General features: G+C 41.3%; 2 protein-coding genes across 5 annotated transcripts; both read left to right on the plus strand.

The window, feature by feature from the left end:
- The first annotated feature begins 370 nt into the window (after positions 1-370).
- On the plus strand, positions 371-8,201 carry LOC112556388. 3 transcript variants are annotated; one of them, XM_025225355.1, is made up of 3 exons: positions 371-799; positions 6,029-6,264; positions 6,697-8,201. In XM_025225355.1, exons 1-3 carry the CDS (start codon positions 763-765, stop codon positions 6,946-6,948), a joined length of 525 nt encoding a protein of 174 aa, XP_025081140.1. In that variant the 5' UTR covers positions 371-762; the 3' UTR covers positions 6,949-8,201. The 3 variants fall into 3 exon arrangements, with proteins under 3 accessions (XP_025081140.1, XP_025081141.1, XP_025081139.1); XM_025225356.1 differs by lacking the exon at positions 371-799 and adding an exon at positions 877-1,134; XM_025225354.1 differs by lacking the exon at positions 371-799 and adding an exon at positions 5,061-5,215.
- A 2,900-nt stretch (positions 8,202-11,101) lies between these two features.
- LOC112556124 (uncharacterized protein C17orf98-like) lies at positions 11,102-18,263 on the plus strand. Of its 2 annotated transcripts, none has more exons than XM_025224823.1 (4): positions 11,102-11,294; positions 14,257-14,573; positions 16,461-16,560; positions 16,976-18,263. In XM_025224823.1, exons 2-4 carry the CDS (start codon positions 14,298-14,300, stop codon positions 17,131-17,133), a joined length of 534 nt encoding a protein of 177 aa, XP_025080608.1. In that variant the 5' UTR covers positions 11,102-11,294; positions 14,257-14,297; the 3' UTR covers positions 17,134-18,263. The 2 variants fall into 2 exon arrangements, with proteins under 2 accessions (XP_025080608.1, XP_025080607.1); XM_025224822.1 differs by having other exon boundaries at positions 11,104-11,289.
- The last annotated feature ends 618 nt before the right edge of the window (positions 18,264-18,881 follow it).

An 18,881-nucleotide genomic window follows, 5' to 3' on the forward strand; every position in this document is an offset into this window, starting at 1 on the left:
TCACTGGGCTGAGCATATTTTACGGTACGGCTTCCAAAAATCGAGATCTGTTTTCAAGAAACAAGACTACACATTAAAAAGTAAATAAACCTCTGACGTGAATAAGCGTCGATGTCAAGGCACAATCACTATGAGAGCTGCCACCTGATCGTTGATAAAACCGTTTCCGTGGACATCGGTTTAATGTGTGTGTGGTTACGTTTGTCGCCCCAGAACAAAAGAAAGCTGTTCATTCCAGTTTGAGGAAGCAGTGTAATGTAGTGAGCTCAGTTCAGTGACTTGAAGATGGCAATTGTCAAAACTGATTACCGTACACCACCGAGAGGATAATAGGGACTGCTCTCTCTCTCTTACACAAACACATGCACTCATGTTTCTTTCTTGTAGCAATACAGGGCTGGTTCAAGAGCTGGGGCAGATAACCCGCAGTGGGGCTGTTCACGCGGCGAGTTGTCTGTGGCTAACGCCTGTCGTTTTGTTGCAGCGTGCGGTGTCACAATGTCAGCATGCACACCGCACATGCAGACACATGCCGCGGTGATTAATCCAACATGAATCGCTGCCATGTAGCTGCCGCTAATCACAAGACTCGTTAACCCGATAAAACGGCAGAAAGGATTTATGGGCCAGGAGTAATTGCATGTCAACTTTTATCTGGGAGAAAGTCGGAGCGAAAAGTGTTATTGCAATGCAATCCAAGTGGTCAGTGTACAGTGGAAATACCAGTTCATCGTCATGATCCGCTTCATATCTCGTCACTAAATGGTGTACCGTGGCAAGTCTCTTTCTGGAACTAAGGGTAAGTTGGTTTTTTAATTTTGTAGGAAAGTCTTGCGCATTTGTTGCAGCCGAATAACTCCACTTGCTTGTTGTGTTCTTGGATCTATAATCGAGAAAACTTACCAAGAACCCGGCTTGAGCAGTGTCTTCTTCGAGATGCAATAACTTCAAATAAACCAAAAAATTCATTAAAAAAACAAAACAAAACAAAAAACAAAACCGCAGGTACAAATTAGTTTTGATTGTATTAAATGTTAGTCCATGGCGGGCCAGTGCAGCTAAGTCAGCATATAAGCAGTGACAGAGAATAACAAGATTAGATCTGCTGCTTTGTAACACCCAGTGTTTAGTGGGGTAAGTACGGATTAAAAATCATTTAAGAAAAATGTAAAGAAAAGAACATTAAAAACAAATCTCATCTGTCTTACTGTTGTAAGTTCTGAATATTCTCGTCTTTCCGCAATGTTAATTCCAATGATTTGTACTAAGGGTCAAAACCTCCTTATGCATGGTTAATAGAGACACACTGATGCCAGACCTTTCATTTCTGAATCTGGATTTTAAGAGCAATCACATAAAAAAATTGCGTGACTTTACACCCTGTGCTCCTGGAGGAGTAGCAAAAGCTAAAGTGATATTCCCTTTCGAATCATCGAAAATATTTCAAGATTTCTGAGATTTCCCGAGATAGGCCATGTCTAAAAAATAAGGACAGTTGATCCCGAAAATAAAGGTTTTAACAACTTCATGTGGGAAGACATTGATCAAACATGATACTTTTAAGGCTACGAGCATATTATTTCGGCATTGTTGATTATTTTACTAAAATGCGGTTAGTAATTATCAGAAAATTGAAGAAGGATCTGGCAGACCATTTTGTTGAGATTAGTCCGCAGAAGACTGTTTACACAGTTCACGAGAAATAGATCTCCGAGAACTTAAAGAGGCCGCAGCCCGATCCCTGAGAAAGTGTTTAGAAACAAGCGCTGATTACTAAGAAAACATTCGCGTGAATTGAACTAAATTCGTACTTTTGATTTCAAGGAAGACCGCAGCCAATGCAATGGTTTTGAGAGTATGCTGATTAGAACGTTTGAATCAGCGAGCCATTATTTAAGAAATCACGTGAAAAGAAGTTTTGACCACTTTCCAAAATCCTAGGCAAAAACTACAATGTTAAAAAGCTTGAATCTCGATGATGGAATATACTTTTGTTTGCTCGATTTTAGAATTTGGGAATTTGTATCTTTTAATGAATCTTCTAAGCACACACACGCACCTTTGAAATAATTTCGCACTCGTGAAAGCTTTTACACATTTGGGCCAGCCTGCACAGTCGTTTCACGAACTTGTATTACTGGACTGCTGGCAGACGACTTTTTTCCCAGTTAACTACTAAAACGAGGCAGGTGTATACAAAGCTTCCGGCTTAGTCACATTATTTAGGCTCGCCGAGACTAACAGCGGAGAACTTCGCAAAAGGCTAAGCGATGGTCTCGGCAGACAGCAGTGCACCCATACACGTCCATGGTCGTTTTAATCTCATTTCCACATGTAAATATAATTTATACAGGGAAAAGCGATACGAACCTTCATGCGACTAGGCCAGGAAGTGACAGCGTTTGACGCACGTGGGGGGAACCAGTCAGCGTCACAGTCGCGGTTTTATAATTGCCACCGTTGTAGTTGTAGTAACTGTCATATATCCATCTTAAGCACCCCTTTCCCCGACTCCTCGAACTTTTCATTTTTTTTTTTAAAGCACAATGACTTACCATGCTTATGCGTTCCCAAGGCTCGTTGTGGACCGCTTCGGCGCAACGCCTGCAGGACTGACGTCATGCATGGTGGTACCAAAGATAATAAATACTATTAAGTGTCCAGTATCTTTGGTAGTACGCCATATTGTTCATACGTCGTGCGTTAGGAACTGGTAGTGACACAGTGGCAGCCTGCAACCGATCCGTTGATGACTTCTCAAAGCCAACCTGGTGTCCAAATAGCCTGACTTACCCCCAACATCTTTACGAGATTGCGCAGACGATCTCATGTTCAAGGTATCAAGCTCTCGCGCACGATAGACTTGGTGGTCACGCCTTCTGCCTCAGGTGGTAGTCATTGTATCGATCTCGACGTATCGGTTGCCGGGGTCTCTCATCTATCATTCAGGCTGTTCTCACCGGCTGATGACCAAGGGAGCGCTCATATAGCAGGTACGATGGGGGTTGCCGAACTAAAAAGTTAAAAATTACTGTATGCGAGTTTCTGCAGCAGAAACAAAGAAAACTAAGAATAATTACAGTCTTGTTAGAACGAAAGGATAAGGTAGAACATAATAAAACTGTTTGAGGATTAGGTCTAGACCACGATAATTAGGAAGCTTTCGAAGAAGTTACGAAGATCTCAAGTGCGAATTGCTAGTGAGGAGGTGGGCAGTAGCTTTGTACCTGGTAGTTGTGCCCTTTATTCATCCTTCATACTGCCAAGGCTTAATTGATTTTCATTTCTTGTGGACTATTCTTCCAGGGTTAATTGCTTTCTATGCTAGCTGGAGACATTTTCTGTGTAAATATAAGTGTCTCCAAGTTTGACGTTTCTGCGTAGGTGTCTGCCAATTTGTCCTTCCGATCGACTGTTCGTTCGCGGATTTGGGATCATACTTTCGCATACTCATCCAATTAAACGCATGATGTTGAAGGTAGTTCTATCGCAGCAGCAGCGAGATTAGCACTCCAGGATACGCCTTCAGGTATGTTCACCTCTCAAGCCAGGTAAACGTGACAGTAACGGTACCGTCCCATGACTTATTCCCCAGTAACTCAAGTACGTAAATGTACTCACAGAGTATCCAAGCAGGAAATTGCTTGAGTCATTACTCGAGACGTGCTGTGGCCGTTGTATGATTGAAGACGACATGTTGTGATTTGTCATGATGGCAACAACATCGACCCTAGTGCAAATTGGTTGCATTCCGTTCCGTACGTAGACGACCTAACATTCCTGAAATACATCAACGCTTGCACAGGCTACTTGACGAGAGAAAGTAAGGGAAAAAAGAAAGAAAGACAAAAAAGAAATAAAAGGAAAAATCTCTTCTCTGGAGCATTAAAAAAGTGTTCACTTCGTTATAAGATGGAAATTATCAAAATCTTAAGCTCCATCCATTCATAAGAAACTAGCTTTCAACCATCGACGTGCATGGGAGGTCATGTTGAAATACGAACGGGCTAAGGTTGTCGAAGTGACAGCCAGTGGTTGGGATAGGAATGTATACGTATCTCACGAATAGAAAGTAGGAATTCGTTCCGGAGTTTGGAAATCTTTGTATTGAACTTAACCCAGCCACTTAGAAAAATACAACAAAACAACACCGCATTTGTATGAAATTAATATCGTGGGATGATAAAGAATTCGACACAGGTGAGAAGAAACTTCCTTCCTGGAATAAAATATATTTTAAAGTGTTTTCTTAGGTACCAGTAAAAATTAAAAATTAACTCCCAGTTAAATATAGTAAGGTTCGGTAGTCCAGGCCTCCATTCTATGACAATATTTGTTTGAGCTTTTTTTCACGATGTTTTTTTCGTTGCCATGTATAGAGCATTTATTCAGACCTTTGCCATTTACGAAGGGTTACCGAATGGTAAATTCCAATTTTTAGTATCTGCTTTTAGGATTGCATTTCTTCGTATAAGCGGTGGTCTTCTTTACTTCTGCCATTTAAAGAGAGAGAAAGAGTTCTGAATTCCACTGGCAGTCCAGAAACACGATGAATGTTCACGAAGTTTTCAACTGCATTTTGAATGAAGTCGATATACTGTTGAAGGGTGACAATACTGTGGCTTTCAACCCCTTGTTCTCAAAATCCGCAACCGACATTAACGAACGATCGTCCCTGCTACTCCCTGTCTACGTCATAATTTTCTATTGAGGTTATCCAGCCAGTGAAAACAAGGCTCGACCCATGGCTAAGCTGATAATCCCACCCATTTTCTCCTAAATCCCTCTATTGCTTCCAAGTGAATCGCTTTCGAGTCTCTCTTCCAGACACGGCTCGGCACCTCATTGTCAGGTAAACCTTGTTTTCCACTTGGTGCCTCCTTGCAGGAGAAGATCGAAACCTGGAGCCTTTTGAAGTCATAGTTCAGTAGATTAGAGTGAATGCTCTTTTCTCCGTTTTCCTTATATGGGTAGCAGAGCGAATCGACAAGCTGGCGACGACAGGTTGAACGATGAGGTCCCGAAACATTGCCAGTGTTCTTCATTTGTCCTCGCCTTGGGTATGTGGAGTTATCGCGAGGAAAAGCGTCCTCGGTTGTATAACATTTGCTGTTCTCCGTTGGACGTATTCCCGATGTCGTGGCCAAGAACTAGCATTCTGACATGATGCAGCAAAAGCAGGAGGCAAAAAGCTACCATCGACATTTGTATACATGTACGTATAGACAAGACTTAGTGTTATCATTACCAGAATCAAACGTGACCGGAATTTTGGTTGTCAGTTGTGTTGTCCTGTTTAAATTTGTTTAAGACTGAAAAGGACGCAAATTTGCAGTTACAAAATCGAACACCGTCAGCCAGTACTACGTTACTGTTGGTAATACAACCTAGTTTTTTTTTTAAAAGTTATTACGGGATTGTTGATACACACTTTTAGTAGTCGATTTTGACTCTCGATAATTACAATATCCTTGATAGTCATGTAAGCTTGATAGAAATTTTTATTCTGCAGCAATCTTGACGGTCAGTACTCTTGACAGTCATGCAATATTTATGTTATATACTCTTCCTGAATTCTCTTCCATTTCAATTGGTGGAAGGCCGATCTGCAACCAGGCTTCGCAGACAAAATATATTTGTTATCAGACACTAACAAAGAACTGCAAGACCTCATCAAGAGACTGACATACATTTATAAAGCACATGGAATGGAGACCAGCACTGAAAAGAGCAAACTTATGATCCGTTGCAACGGTAGAGATCTACACAAACGGGGCACAGGTCGAAAAGGTCAGCAACTTAAAATGCTTGGAAACCACCCTCTCCAACGACGTCAGTTCCACGCCAGATATCCACATCAGGATCGCAACAGCAACAGCGGCGATGGCTAAGCTAGATAAGATCGGGCATAGACGTAAGATAAGGTTCACTACATAATATATATATAATTTTACGCATCCCTGGTAGAACCGATCCTTGGTGTTTATAACAATGTTGTTTATATAATTACCTCCACACAATGTTTCAGCGATGTCTTTGGCGAAGCATGCCATAAATCGCAAGAAGGCCGCCACAGTTAACTTAGACAGGTGGAGAACCAGAGAGAAGAACTTTGTGCTGGACTCAGTGGCGTTCACCAGGTACCAAGAAGCTCGCAAACTACCCATCATTCCACCCTACGATGCCATGAAGGACAAGTACGCCGTCTCCTATTTCGAGTCGCCGGCAGTAAAAGCCATTGCAGAGCGAAATTCTCTTATGAAGGTCTGTCTGCCTAAGAGCTATCATATTAAAGGCTAACCAGAGTGCAAAATTATTTTGAAATAGTCGAGTAAGCTCATTAAAAGACACTAAATTTACAAAATCTGCAACTGGAGTTCTACCCTGTCAGTAAAATAAAAGACCTGTCTTACTTAATATGCCACATTTGAGGTCTTCTAACACATCAGTATAATAAAGATCTGTCTGTCTTGCACATTTGTTTTTAAATAATTTTCCTTCTAATTAATTCTAGAAGCAAAGCGTATTCTGAGAAAGGACAAAACAATAGGGCAGATAGACAGAAAGGTAGGTAAGACTTAGAGGAGACATAGAGCAAGACAGAAAAAGAATGAAGAAATAATGTCTTTGTAATTTTCTATATCGTCCGTGACATAGATCTCACGGAGCACTGCTTATTTCTTTCTGTATTAACAGGAGTTGTACAGGGAGAAAGCCATGCGCTCGCTGCTCAACAAAAAGCAGTGTCACGTGACTCCAAGTTCGGAAGAACTCAGCCGTCGTCGGGAGAATTTTGTGAACGATGCCGTTATGACAGATCGCATGCGCACCAAATTTCGTGATATCATTCCGCCATACAGAGCAGAGGATGACGAACACTGCAGAACGTACTTTCGGCGGAAGGATGTACAGAAACTACTTAAAATCACGCTCTCGCCAAGGTTCTGAATCAATCAACCTCCCCCACCTTTAGTTTTATTATTAGAATTATTACTTATTTTCAGAAAGATGTTTTGGTCAAATAGCCACTTCGAGTTACTCGAAAAATTACAAAGGTTTGGTTTCTAACGGCTGGTGAAATTTTGATGATTATTGCCCTACTTTCAAATTGAATTAAAAAAAATAAATAAATGGGAAAACCCATTTTCTTTGTAACAGCAGAAAGAAAATAGCAAATAAAAGAAATGGAAATAAAACAAATATATAACATAAAACAGTAAAGGAAAGCATTAATAGGGTAAGGGAATTTATGATAAAAAATACAAAAAATACATAGAGATGTGACAGGGTTGTATATTTATAGCAAATGAACGGAAAATGATACAGGTTTCATAACACACTTTCACGCAACTGGCAGTCAAGATTTATTTGTTAAAACGAGTGCAAACGGTTAAATCTTCAAGGCACAAGGTGGGCTTGTGTACCTGTGTTCTCATATATAACCGAAACCATGGCTACACAGCAAATTTTGAGTTTGGTAGGCTCAGATTTTCAATGCAAATGAAGGTTGTAACCTGAGTACTCACCCAGACCAATGTCATTTTTAATGTTCCATCCAACACTTAGAATTAATTTACAAAGTTTAATAAATCCTTTCTCTGAATCCTCGTATTGCTTTCCTCCCCGTATCTTCGACGCATTCAGAAGTATAGGTTTTATTTTCACATATTTTAAACGATTGCTTTTTCTGGTGTGTTCTTTAATTTTAAATTTAAAACTCCTGATTCTCGTAAAGCCCTTGAATGCCTTTCTAGATGGTCACACACTTTAATGTAGATAAAAAGATAAAACCTAGATTATTGCAAATAGATTTTATAGTAATTTGATTTCCACCATGCTCTCAGTGCTTAATGAAACTTCAAATTTTTAAAGACTGGTATCTTTGGTTTAGGTTAACTGTAAATCCACATTTGCCACAAAGCGTTTTTAAACAGCAGATTTTATGTTTAAAGTCAACAGGAGAGTTAAAGGCAAAATCGTCCGCATCCATTAGAAGGATGATAACTAATGAATACGTTAAATATTGATACCACTGCTGTACATTATAAAGCTTGCTGATAATGTTTAAGAGTGAAATGTAACATTAGACGCTTTTTCCACCAGTTCTGTGTAAGCAAAAGATAACTACCTAAGACCAATACTTTGGATAAGATCCATACTATTCATATTATGTGTTGCTTACAAAGACTTTATTAAAGACGTGGTGAAGAAATCTTCTGAGTATATTATTTTTACTTTATTATCTGACATCTTAAAAAGTCAGAGGGTAAACCATTGGGTCAAGGTGTTTTCATTATTCTTTCAGACAGCGAAAAGCTTTAAAAATTTTAGAGTGGGATTCTTTTTAATTCTTATCGCGAACTTGCGCTAAAATTCAAACATCCATCACAGTAGCCATCTGTAAAGATGAGGAAAAAGTCTTTAATCTCTCTGAGAAACTCTATCAAAATGTGTTCTAGGTCATATTCAAAAGAAATAATCTAAAATAATCGTATCATAGAAGGCGTTTGGGTTCTTATCTTATCGAGATCATTATCATCATTTGTTTCCGGAGATTCCAATTTTAGCCAAAATAATTCTCCATTACACATGGCGCTGAGACGCTTATGCGTGTCATATTTTTTCATTTTCATGTATTTTCTGGAGGTTAAAATGTTATTGTGTCAGAAAGAGTCCTTGTAAATATTCTTAGCTGCTTACGTTTGTGAGCACTTCGCGTCCCACCACTGAGGTTGGGCAAGGGGACCATCTTCCACGCTACTATCAGGGACTCATAAAATAAAAAAGGTAGAATATTCTGCATCTCAATTTCTTTTTCAAATATTCATCACATTCTTCTGCATGTTCATGTAAATCTAACATCTTCAGTCAATTATAGCTCATTACTCGACATACATTGTGTACATTCGAGTTCCAGACAAAATTCTAAGCCAATAATCTACAATTTCGAGCGAGGTGTGCCCAGTTCTTGTTGACTTACTTCAGCTTTATGTGTTGGTGAGCTCCGCACGTCCTGCTCACGCACGTCCCAGTACACTGCGCGTGCAAAAAAAAATTTATCCAAATAATAAACAGCTCATCTGGCCTAATTTGGTGAAAGCTGATTACTCTGTGTGTGTGTGTGATAAAGAGAGGCCGCAGAGATAAAATAAATTACGCATGTAATTTGCAGGTAATTATAATTAATTGTGGATAATGCTCTGAGTTAGATATTTCGACATGTGAAACATTTTCTTACCTTTATTGGTTTTATGGCTCCACATCAATGTAAACTGTCAAAAGGTACTAGAGTGAAAGAAATGTAAGGAAAAGCCGCTGCTAATTTCAGAAAAGGGAAGTAATGTACAGCTCTCACCTAATGTGCAAAAGTACAGAGTGCATTCCCTTTAACCATTCAGGAGGAAGGCGTCGATACAGTGAGCGAACGAGCATCTGCTTTCTGTCCAGTAGAAGGATGATTGCAGTATAACTGAGAGTGAGTCGTTTTGACTTGAGTATTTATATCTGTATTCATCTGCAGTTTTCTTTAACATCTGCTAACGTTTTTGTAATGCTGTGACACGCGGGCAGGGACTTGGATGTTAGAGGCAGGTCTTCGCACAATAAAGTGAAAATAGCACCTGTTCGCCTTATCACAGTTACGGGCACTTTCACGCATGCAAACTGATATCTACAATAGTCCATAAAATCAGTATCGATTTATTATAGCTTACATAATTGATAAACGGATTGAAAGAGAAACGAAGAGATTGATGGCTAAGAAGACAGACTGAAAGACACACACACAGCCACACACGCACGAACACACGGAACCACGCGAACCATAAACAGCAAATAACGTCAAGAGTCTCCATCACGATGATGATTGAGTCATCATTTTAACTGTATTTTAGGCGACAGAACAATTTAAAGGAAATCATTTATGGCAACAATGAGCGAGCACTTTGGGTAATTAATTTTGAGCGTCTGGTTCGCAAAAATGCCGGCAACCTTTGACCTGGTCTGTGTCAGGAACGTCGACATTTCCAGTAGTCGTGACAACTGATATTTCACACCTGTATTTACACCACTATATTTTATAAATAGTCGCAAAATCCCAACCTGTCTGAGTCTGACCTTATCCTGTTGCAAACAATCAGACAAGAGTGTATATATATAGTGACTCGGCTTTGCTGACACCGTCAGGTCACAATGCTTGTGCCGTTAGCCAGAGGTACAATTTTAACCTAGCAACTGACCCAAGAAAGGTGTCATTAGACTAGAGACAAGTACTGATATACTTTTGGACAGAGATTTAATGTCAAACTACACAGAGAATGCGTTACGCAGGGTAGACGAACTTGAAAGGTCATGGGGAACGGGTGGAATCGTGCGATCGTTGAGGGGAGGGAAGGGGGGGGCAGTCACCTAGTGACGTCACGTGACCTTCACTCCTCCCGCACCATCTCGGCTCACAATCTCTGTAGGAGTTTTGTCACCAGACACAGACTGTTAAAAATGTTAAATGTGACTGTGTTTATGTCTTGCAATGATTTTACACGATGGTAGTTTTAAAAATATTTGCAAAACATAGGTATATTGTACTAACTTGTCGGATATTTAAAAATGTAAACATTTATAAAGCTTTGCTTTGCCAACCGGTCAAACAAATCCTTCCCTATGAAAATATGCAAGTATCGGACATCTGTTTTTATTTTTTAACTTGATGGTCACATAATAAAGTAATTTTTAAAAAATCCCCTTCAAGCACCTAGCACATTGTCGAGCCGTCACCTGAATAACGCAGGTAAAATTAACACGCCTACCTGTAATCGAAACGCCGAGGTCATGACCCTTGCTGAGCAAAGCTAGGCGTGTGCCGATCCGACTCTTTACATAAATACCTTCCCTTCGCTTGCAGGCCTTAAAAATCTTTGTCCTCGTCGATCGAGTGCAAAGATAAGCCAGTAGGTATACTTTACGTCCCTCCCAGATAATAACGCCGACTTTAGGACGAGTGCCAACTTTTTTTTGTTGTTGTTTGTTCAAAAAAAAAAATCTGCTGTGAAACGTTAGCAGCGATTAGTTAAATAAAGTTCAGCCAATGAAATGTCGGGTAATGAGTTGCTCCTAGCAACCCCACTCATGGCGACGACGCACAAGGGGAGTTAAAAAAAAGTGTAACGGTACGGATACACGGCTAGGAAAAGATAACCAACAAGCAGCTAAGCCTGAGATTTAAAACAATAACTACTGCCTCACGGAGGGGAGCAAGAAAGACGAGAGAGAAAGCGCCGTGGAGGAGAGGAGGTAAGGTGAAGTTCTCTAGTAAGTTTTCTATCCACCGCACTCGAGAGAGAAGTGCGTGCGTGCCTCTTATGACACCAATAAGATCTGTATATCTATCAAACACCAGAAATATTAGCTGGTTCTTGCTAGAGAGAGCGCAGCCATGCATGGTACACGTGTACCTTCAAGCGTGTCATTAGTGTGCAAGTCTTCATGCGAGGAGACGTGCCAAGCGGAGCGTATACTTCGTTAAGAACTATGAGCAGCTTGCAATAAATGTTCTTGACAGGCGGCAGGGGGTGCTTTCGTTCAGGGAAGTAGAATGGAAGAAGTATGCCTGACATAATAAAGGTATTGCTAAAGATGAAGGGGAGCAGGTAATCTCACAGGTGAATAGGTTTCAGATGTGGCAAGAATCTTACTGTTGCTCAGCCTGCGGTGTGACACCACCCCTACCCCACCTCTAGACACCCATACTCATCATACATCACACACACAGGTACACGCGCGCGCGCGCACACACACACACAAACTCACATACACACAAAATATAGTTTTCTAAAAGCCAAGGCAGGGACAAGACTTTTATTCTGACTGGCAGTGTTCTTATGTACACGAGCTGACCAGTTTCTTTCTCGAAGGAAATCTCATCTTATCAAAAAACAATGTACATTAGATATCGATTCAAACACCAGCTTTTGAAGCCTGGCCCCAAAGACTTGGAGATCAACCGGCAGGTTTATCACACTTTATTCAGTCAGCGGAGAACGCCATCTGTTCCTCGCTAGGAAATGTATTGAACACACACACACGCAGACACAGACACACACATACATGAAATCGTTAATGGGTATATGGGGCTCAGTAACAAGCTACAACATTGAATACTTTAATCACAGTCTTCCTTCTAATTTATAGTGACGTTCACACTTGTTGTCTTATATGAGTTCCTTATCTCTTCTCTCCATGGGGCTGTTTGCTATGTTGCACAATTAGTTCAGCTACACTCCTTATGGAGACAATTTTCACTACCACTTAACAACACCTACAGGCGTACATACACAAGCATGCAACAAAGAAATGAAAGACACCGACCCCACAAGTAGTCAGAAAGAAGTATGCACTCACTAATGGACACCCGAGATTGCATATGCCCTCTCTCACACACACACGGATACGCGCTCGCACGCACACGCGAACTCTCCAACACACGCAAAGACACACGTGTGTGTGTGCGTTGTGTGTGTATATCAGAGAGAGAGAGAAAAGTTATTTCACACAAGCCAAAATGTCTCATGTCGAGTTTTATTCGTCTAAACGGAAGCTTCGAGCAAGCACGTCCTGGGTGGTTTATTCTGGGCAAGAACACCCGTTCAACCGCTTACCCCTCACTGACCCTGTCGATTGACACAAAAGCCGGGCTTGTGTGCGACACACTGGTTACAAGCAGTTCGTCTTGTTGATATTTTTGTGCTGCTTTGGAACAGTACTTTGCTGAGCTTACTTCTGACAATAGCACAAGTCATTATACATTTTATACTGTATTTATTTTGTCCTCGTTAGACCCACTCCATCTGTCTGTAGAACAGCGCAAGCAGCTAGCGATATACGACAGGGTCATGTGCAAGGTGTCAAGGTAGGCATCAATAACACCGACATCCCCAAACTGGCGTTTGCTTCTTTTCCAGACTTAATTGAAAATTCTTTTTAAAACTCCATGCAACCTTTCAAAGCCGTTTGAAAGACATTCAAGTCTGCGCTGTTCGTGTTTCAAGGGACTGTAAGAATATATCCTAGCTTGCACTGCGAAAATTGTTTATTGCTAATGACAGTAGTATTAATTATTAACAAAGGATTTGTAATGCTGTGATAAAATCATGGCTACCTTGTGCGTCAAGAATGACTTTCAAGATATTGTCTTTCTTGTGTCCGGAATCCTGATGTGTGACAGTCGACTTAAAAAAACCCTTTGATAATCCCTGTCATGCTTTGAGACACATCGCCTTAGTGATTCGTTTTCTAGATGGAGACACATCTTATATTAATCTTTGTCAGCTTCGAGTCACATCTCCTGAAACACGCCTTTTCCTGTAAGGAAATGTAACAATCCGTCTCCTGTATGGAAACTCACCTAATAATCCTTGTCCTGTACGGTGACACATCTTCTAACAACCCTTGTCCTGTTCGAAGGAAGGTCCGGTGGCGCAACGGTTAGCCACTGACACCAATACAGTGGAGATTGGCTGTCCTGGGTTCAAATCTCGTCTCGGGGAAGCTGTTATTTCTCTGCATGTGGCATTATTTATAGGGCTGGATGCTTTTCCGTGATATAGTCTGAGTTGCTGGTTCGGTGTAAAACACAAATCCCCCCCGCCTTCTCTTTACCCGTTGGGAGACACACCTTCTAATAACCTGTCCTGTATAAAGACACTTTTCTATACCAATCGTCCTATATGAAGGCAAAGCTTCTAACAAACCTCAAACTATAATCTAATATTTTTCATATACATCTTCGTATATAAAGCCACCTCACAGTTTTTGTCCAGTCATAGTTTCGTTAAGGGAGGAGAATCACTGTTCTCATTTACTGGACTGACAAACGGAAGGCAGCCATTAAGAAAAATTTTGCTGTCACAAGTTCTCGCTCGACACCCTAAAGTACACTCCTTGTCTATACCACCCCTATATCCTCAATCGATATCGATTCACAACTTCGTACAACAGCTCCTCCAGTCTTGCTTGCACTTGGGTACATTGAGAGCAGACTGTGCTACTGAAAACTCCTAAAGAGCAGGTTGTGCTATTGAAAACGCTGGCTTGGCTATTGTAATCACTTATAAAGCAGCTGGAGTATTGAAAACGCTTATCATTGTCAGAATTTTAATCAACATCCTGTTACCAAGCTAGCTCTCCTACATCTACTTTTTTTTCCTCTTAAAGTTCAAGAATTCTCCGTTTGAGTCATCTTTGTTCTTGTTCGTCCTCCAGGATTAGCTAGACACTTGCAGCTTGGACAACAAGAGGCCGCAATGGCTGAATCAGGCTCCAAGTCTCCCCGGCAACCGAAGGGTCGGCAGAACAAGATCTACCGCACGCCCCCTACCCCGCCACCCGGGGAGCTGAGGGTTAAGGAAAAGTCGTTTGTTCTGGACTGCAAGGCCACCAGCAGCATCTCGTGCGACTACTCAAAGGTGAACCCTAAGCTCGGCCCCGTCATCCCACCCTACAACTCGCAGAGGGACAAGCACGTGGACCAGTACTTCACCTTCTACGGCGTGGACAGGACGCTGAACAAGACTGGTCAGGTGAGGCAGCCGAGGAAGATGCAAACAGTCTCTTTTTCTGTTTTGGTTTACTTTACTAGAACGTTCATGTACCTGATGATGTCCTTATATATATTGTGTGTGGGTGGGCGGAGGGGAAAATACAGTAACCGGCGAAATTCTTAAGAATAGCTTTCTAACAACAGGGGATTTTGGATGAGAAGCAGGGATACTGAGGAGGGGCAGAACCAGAATACCAAAAGAAAACCGATCGTGACATCAAAAAGAGATGACATGCGCCCCATACTTGTCTGTCCTATCGTGTGCTCGTGTGGGTCTTGTTTATCCAGTAATGGACGTTCCTCGATTGCCCTTTAAAATTTACTTTCTTCTTATTATTATTCATTTAATATACATATATGTCACTATGAAAAAAGCTGGTAGATTTATTGAAATCTTCGGTTTCGTTGGCGGGCCGGCCGTTTTCCATAACTGCGGTAGAGGAAAGGAATCTTCTCCTGAGTGACTTTTTTTTTTTTTTTAAAAAGGAAACACCAATACACGCACGCACGCAGACCAGACACGACCATGCGGCTCCGACCTAAACTTGGGTGACGAGGAGGTGTGGATGAGGCAGCGATGAGTGTGGAGGTTGTTGCTTTGTCCAGAAACATACCCGTGACGATCGATTGAAGACGGTTGATGTTTTTGCGTGCATGCGTGCTTGTGTGTGTGTGTGTGCAGACATAAAGATGTTCAGACGCGGCCACGAGGCAGTATAGTATGGTTGGTTAACGAAGCGCAGACATTTTTTTTCTTCTGCAAATTAGCTGAGGCTATCGGGACTTCAGTCTTGTTTATCTAAAAAATGTCTACAGGCTGCTTCACCTTGAACATTAAGACACTTAACTAAAAGCTAACACATGGAGAACAATGGAAACTTTATTTTTTTTTTTCGGGTTCTTGAGAACATGTTTGTCAGAAATCTGAATTTTCAGTGATTATGAAGTGGGCCGCTTTGTCCATGTCGGCTTTGATGAACCCAAGAGTTGTTCTACCAGTCTGGCGTCCTTAGGCCACAGCTCTGTTTGTGGCTGTTTGAGTAAGTGAAAGCTTTGAAGCGGAACACACAACCAAGCAAAAATCATTCAACTGTGTTAAGAGAGTTTCCTGTTACTTCCTCCATTCCACCCCCTTAGCTTGCGAGTTTTTAACACGGGTAGCAAGAAAATCGACGCTAGGTCAATACCTGACACACTTCTGCACCTAAGCCATCTCATTAAGGCAGAGTTAATTAAATTTTCATACCGCCGTCGACAAAATTCCTTTCGGTCTCCGGAACCGGTATTGCAAGACCCAGTCAAAAAGCAAGCTTGCTACCCGAGGTGGTACCCGGCCTGGAGACCGGCAGAACACACCGGTAACAATCGCCCTCTTCACATCGACCACTGGTCTGAGCTAAAGATTAGTGGTGTGTGGCCACCAGGGGGAGGGTTGGTCTGGCAACGCGGTGGTAAAACTCTCGACAGAAGTGTTGGACTAGAATGTAGGTCTTGTCAGGTTCAGATCTTGTCTTGGGGTGCACTCATTTCTCGTCGATAGTAACTTCATGGATGAAGGTGGAGAGGGGTCGTCAAGGTAACCAATTAGAATTAAGGGTATGTGTACTTACACTTGTGCTCTATGTTTCAATCCCCATTTTAATGTCCTTATATGTTATAATAAGAATAAAAAAAGCTAGATAGAATAAGAGATCAATGCAAAACACATGGACAAAACTCTTTCATCAAATGCTTATTACTCAACCTTTATGTCACAAAATGCATCAATACATATGTGGGTAAAAACTCTGACAGTTTCTTTACAATGTGCTCGACTGTCCCTATTCACATGGTACGGTATCTACACGATAATATATTTTGTCTGCAGGATAATGGTGGCAGCTCTATTGATGGTCCAGTGATGGATGCCTTTTACACACACGGGGCAGGATTCCAGTACCTGTCACTCCGGAATAAAGTTGGAGCAGGTACATTGTCATCTTTCATCTAGAAGTAGTCATATCCTACATAAATCACACTTTTTTATATTATTATTATTATTATTATTATTATTATTATTATTACACGATTAAGGTCCGGGTACAGCTCGATCCCGAAGACGTCGAAAACCAGATGACTGAACTTCATCTAACGATGAAGCCTCAATCACATGATACAAATGGCATAGTCTCAATCGAATGTGTCACAATATTTTGGACTCAAAATTTCTGCCAGAACGGAGAAACCCATTCCTGTAAAGGAAAACTAATTTCTTGGAACATTGATACAGAAAATGAACGAGGCGACGAAGATTATTTTGTCTCCACTCTAGGACAGTTCTTATAGTTAAAATGTCATTGCTATGAGGTATGATTGTTTTCCTTTACTTTCTTGTTCTGACAGGCCACTCTCACGAGACAATCAACGGACATGCGCAGTTCATGCAAGGCGTCAAACCAGTAACAAGCTACAATGGCAGATACGGGTTCAGAAGGAACACTCCATGGTTGAGGCAGCTACCTTCGCCTTTCGTGCCTAACATCATCTCCCCCACCTTCTGAGTCTTCTCCTCATATCTCGTCTAGCAAGAGAATATCTCGTCTAGCAAGAGAATATCTCGTCTAGCAAGAGATCACACAAACATATTGCTGATCTCTGGTCTAGCCTTCCAAGCCAAAGTATTACTACTTGTACAAAATTATCCAGGGTCCATGGCTTTGCCTGAGATGATTTCTGCCGTTTACTCTTCCAGGTGTGATTTTATTTTCAGCTTCCTTCGTTCGAGTCAAGCTTACTCGTGCCCACGTCACCACAACAAACACGAAAATACTTGCATTATTAATATCCTTCCTTAGCTTGACAGGTAGGCAGATTTTGGTCGATGACTGGACTCGACATTTCCAGCGAAGTCGTCACACGATCAACTCTCTCCTTTCTTACTTCTCTCCCTGTTTGTCGTCCTCTCATACACTAACAGTCTCAGTCCTTGACCACATCTTGTCGACATTAACATTCCTGCCAACTTTTGTGAGGCTCGAAAAAACGGTGTATATATATTATATCTTGTTACATAATTATCAACAGCTGTTCACCCTCCCACACACACACACATGCACTAACGCATATACGCACGCGCACTCAGTTTTATTAATAAATTGAAAGGTAACGAATGAACACTGTTTGATTTTATTGCACCAGTTAGAATTCCCAAAGTATTTATATTTATTATACCTTACGACAGTACAGATGATGTACGATAGATACACATGGTATGTTCTCAAGTTTGACAGCAGACGATCCACCCGTAGTGTTAAAGTAATAGTCGTCAGGAGGCTGAAGAATCATTATCACCAACTCTCTCCCCCACCTCTCTCTCTGATCAGGTGCATGACTGCACTGTATCTACATTAAAAAAAGAAAATTTTAAAATAAAGAGAACTTTTTTCCCGTAAACTGTGTATTGAAAATATTTATGAAGCCTTTAAGTCTCATCAACTGAAATATCCCGTCTAGAGCCTGTCAGTTGACGATGGTTGCATATATGTATGTGTCTGTTATACTTCATTATTTTCTACTCTACGAATGATAGAAGCAACGAATTCCTCAGTCACTTGTCCCCCAAGCCCCTAGTGTCAACAAGCTTATCAAAATAGTCCGTGTGTCATGTTAATAAAAGTTATTCATATCAGTCCGCGCTTAGTTTTTTTGGCAAGTTTTCTTTCTGCATGGTGTGTGTTAAAGTAAGCTTGTGTGTGTGTGAGAGAGAGGTTGTAGGATCGTGTTAGTGTATTGTTTCCTGCCGCGGCTATATGGCCTGACAGTACAAAAGGAAGGTGAATACAGGTCAGTCTGTATACAGGTAATCAAGCCTAGTTGTGTAACCATGGACGTGTGTAGGTGGATTGCTGTTTGTTTGCCGAGACCAACGTTTAGCTTCTTGCGAAGTTCTCCGCTGCTAGTCTTGGCGAGCCTAAACAAAGAATGTGACTAAACCGGAAGCTGTGTCGTCTCATGCCTCGTTTTAGTAGTTAACTGGAAAAAAAATCGTCTTCCAGCAGTCCAGTAATACAAATTCGAGGTGTAACGAAGCATAAAAAGCGTCACGGACAGGATCCCTGAATAGTGACCGGAGTACACGGACAAAGGAGTGGCTTTTCTCCATTCGCTTTTGAACTTGCAACAATTAGCAATCTTTTTTTGCCCAGCCTTTTCTACACGGGAGGAAAATCATCTTTCAAGCGGTTGTGGTCAGGTGCACGCGACGTGTCGTCTAGCGACAGACAGGCAAAGGAATCATTGAGAACAATGC

The sequence above is a fragment of the Pomacea canaliculata genome, linkage group LG2 (genome assembly GCF_003073045.1).
Source record: "Pomacea canaliculata isolate SZHN2017 linkage group LG2, ASM307304v1, whole genome shotgun sequence".
In the NCBI taxonomy this organism is placed as follows: Eukaryota; Metazoa; Mollusca; class Gastropoda; order Architaenioglossa; family Ampullariidae; genus Pomacea; species Pomacea canaliculata.

Coding starts and splice junctions, on each gene's coding strand:
- LOC112556388 (XM_025225354.1), top strand. CDS start 5,164: ATGATGCAGCAAAAGCAGGAGGCAAAAAGCTACCATCGACATTTGTAT. Junction 5,216..6,028: donor CCATCGACATTTGTATACAT/GTACGTATAGAC, acceptor ACAATGTTTCAG/CGATGTCTTTGGCGAAGCAT. Junction 6,265..6,696: donor AGCGAAATTCTCTTATGAAG/GTCTGTCTGCCT, acceptor CTGTATTAACAG/GAGTTGTACAGGGAGAAAGC.
- LOC112556124 (XM_025224823.1), top strand. CDS start 14,298: ATGGCTGAATCAGGCTCCAAGTCTCCCCGGCAACCGAAGGGTCGGCAG. Junction 14,574..16,460: donor CGCTGAACAAGACTGGTCAG/GTGAGGCAGCCG, acceptor TTTTGTCTGCAG/GATAATGGTGGCAGCTCTAT. Junction 16,561..16,975: donor CCGGAATAAAGTTGGAGCAG/GTACATTGTCAT, acceptor TTGTTCTGACAG/GCCACTCTCACGAGACAATC.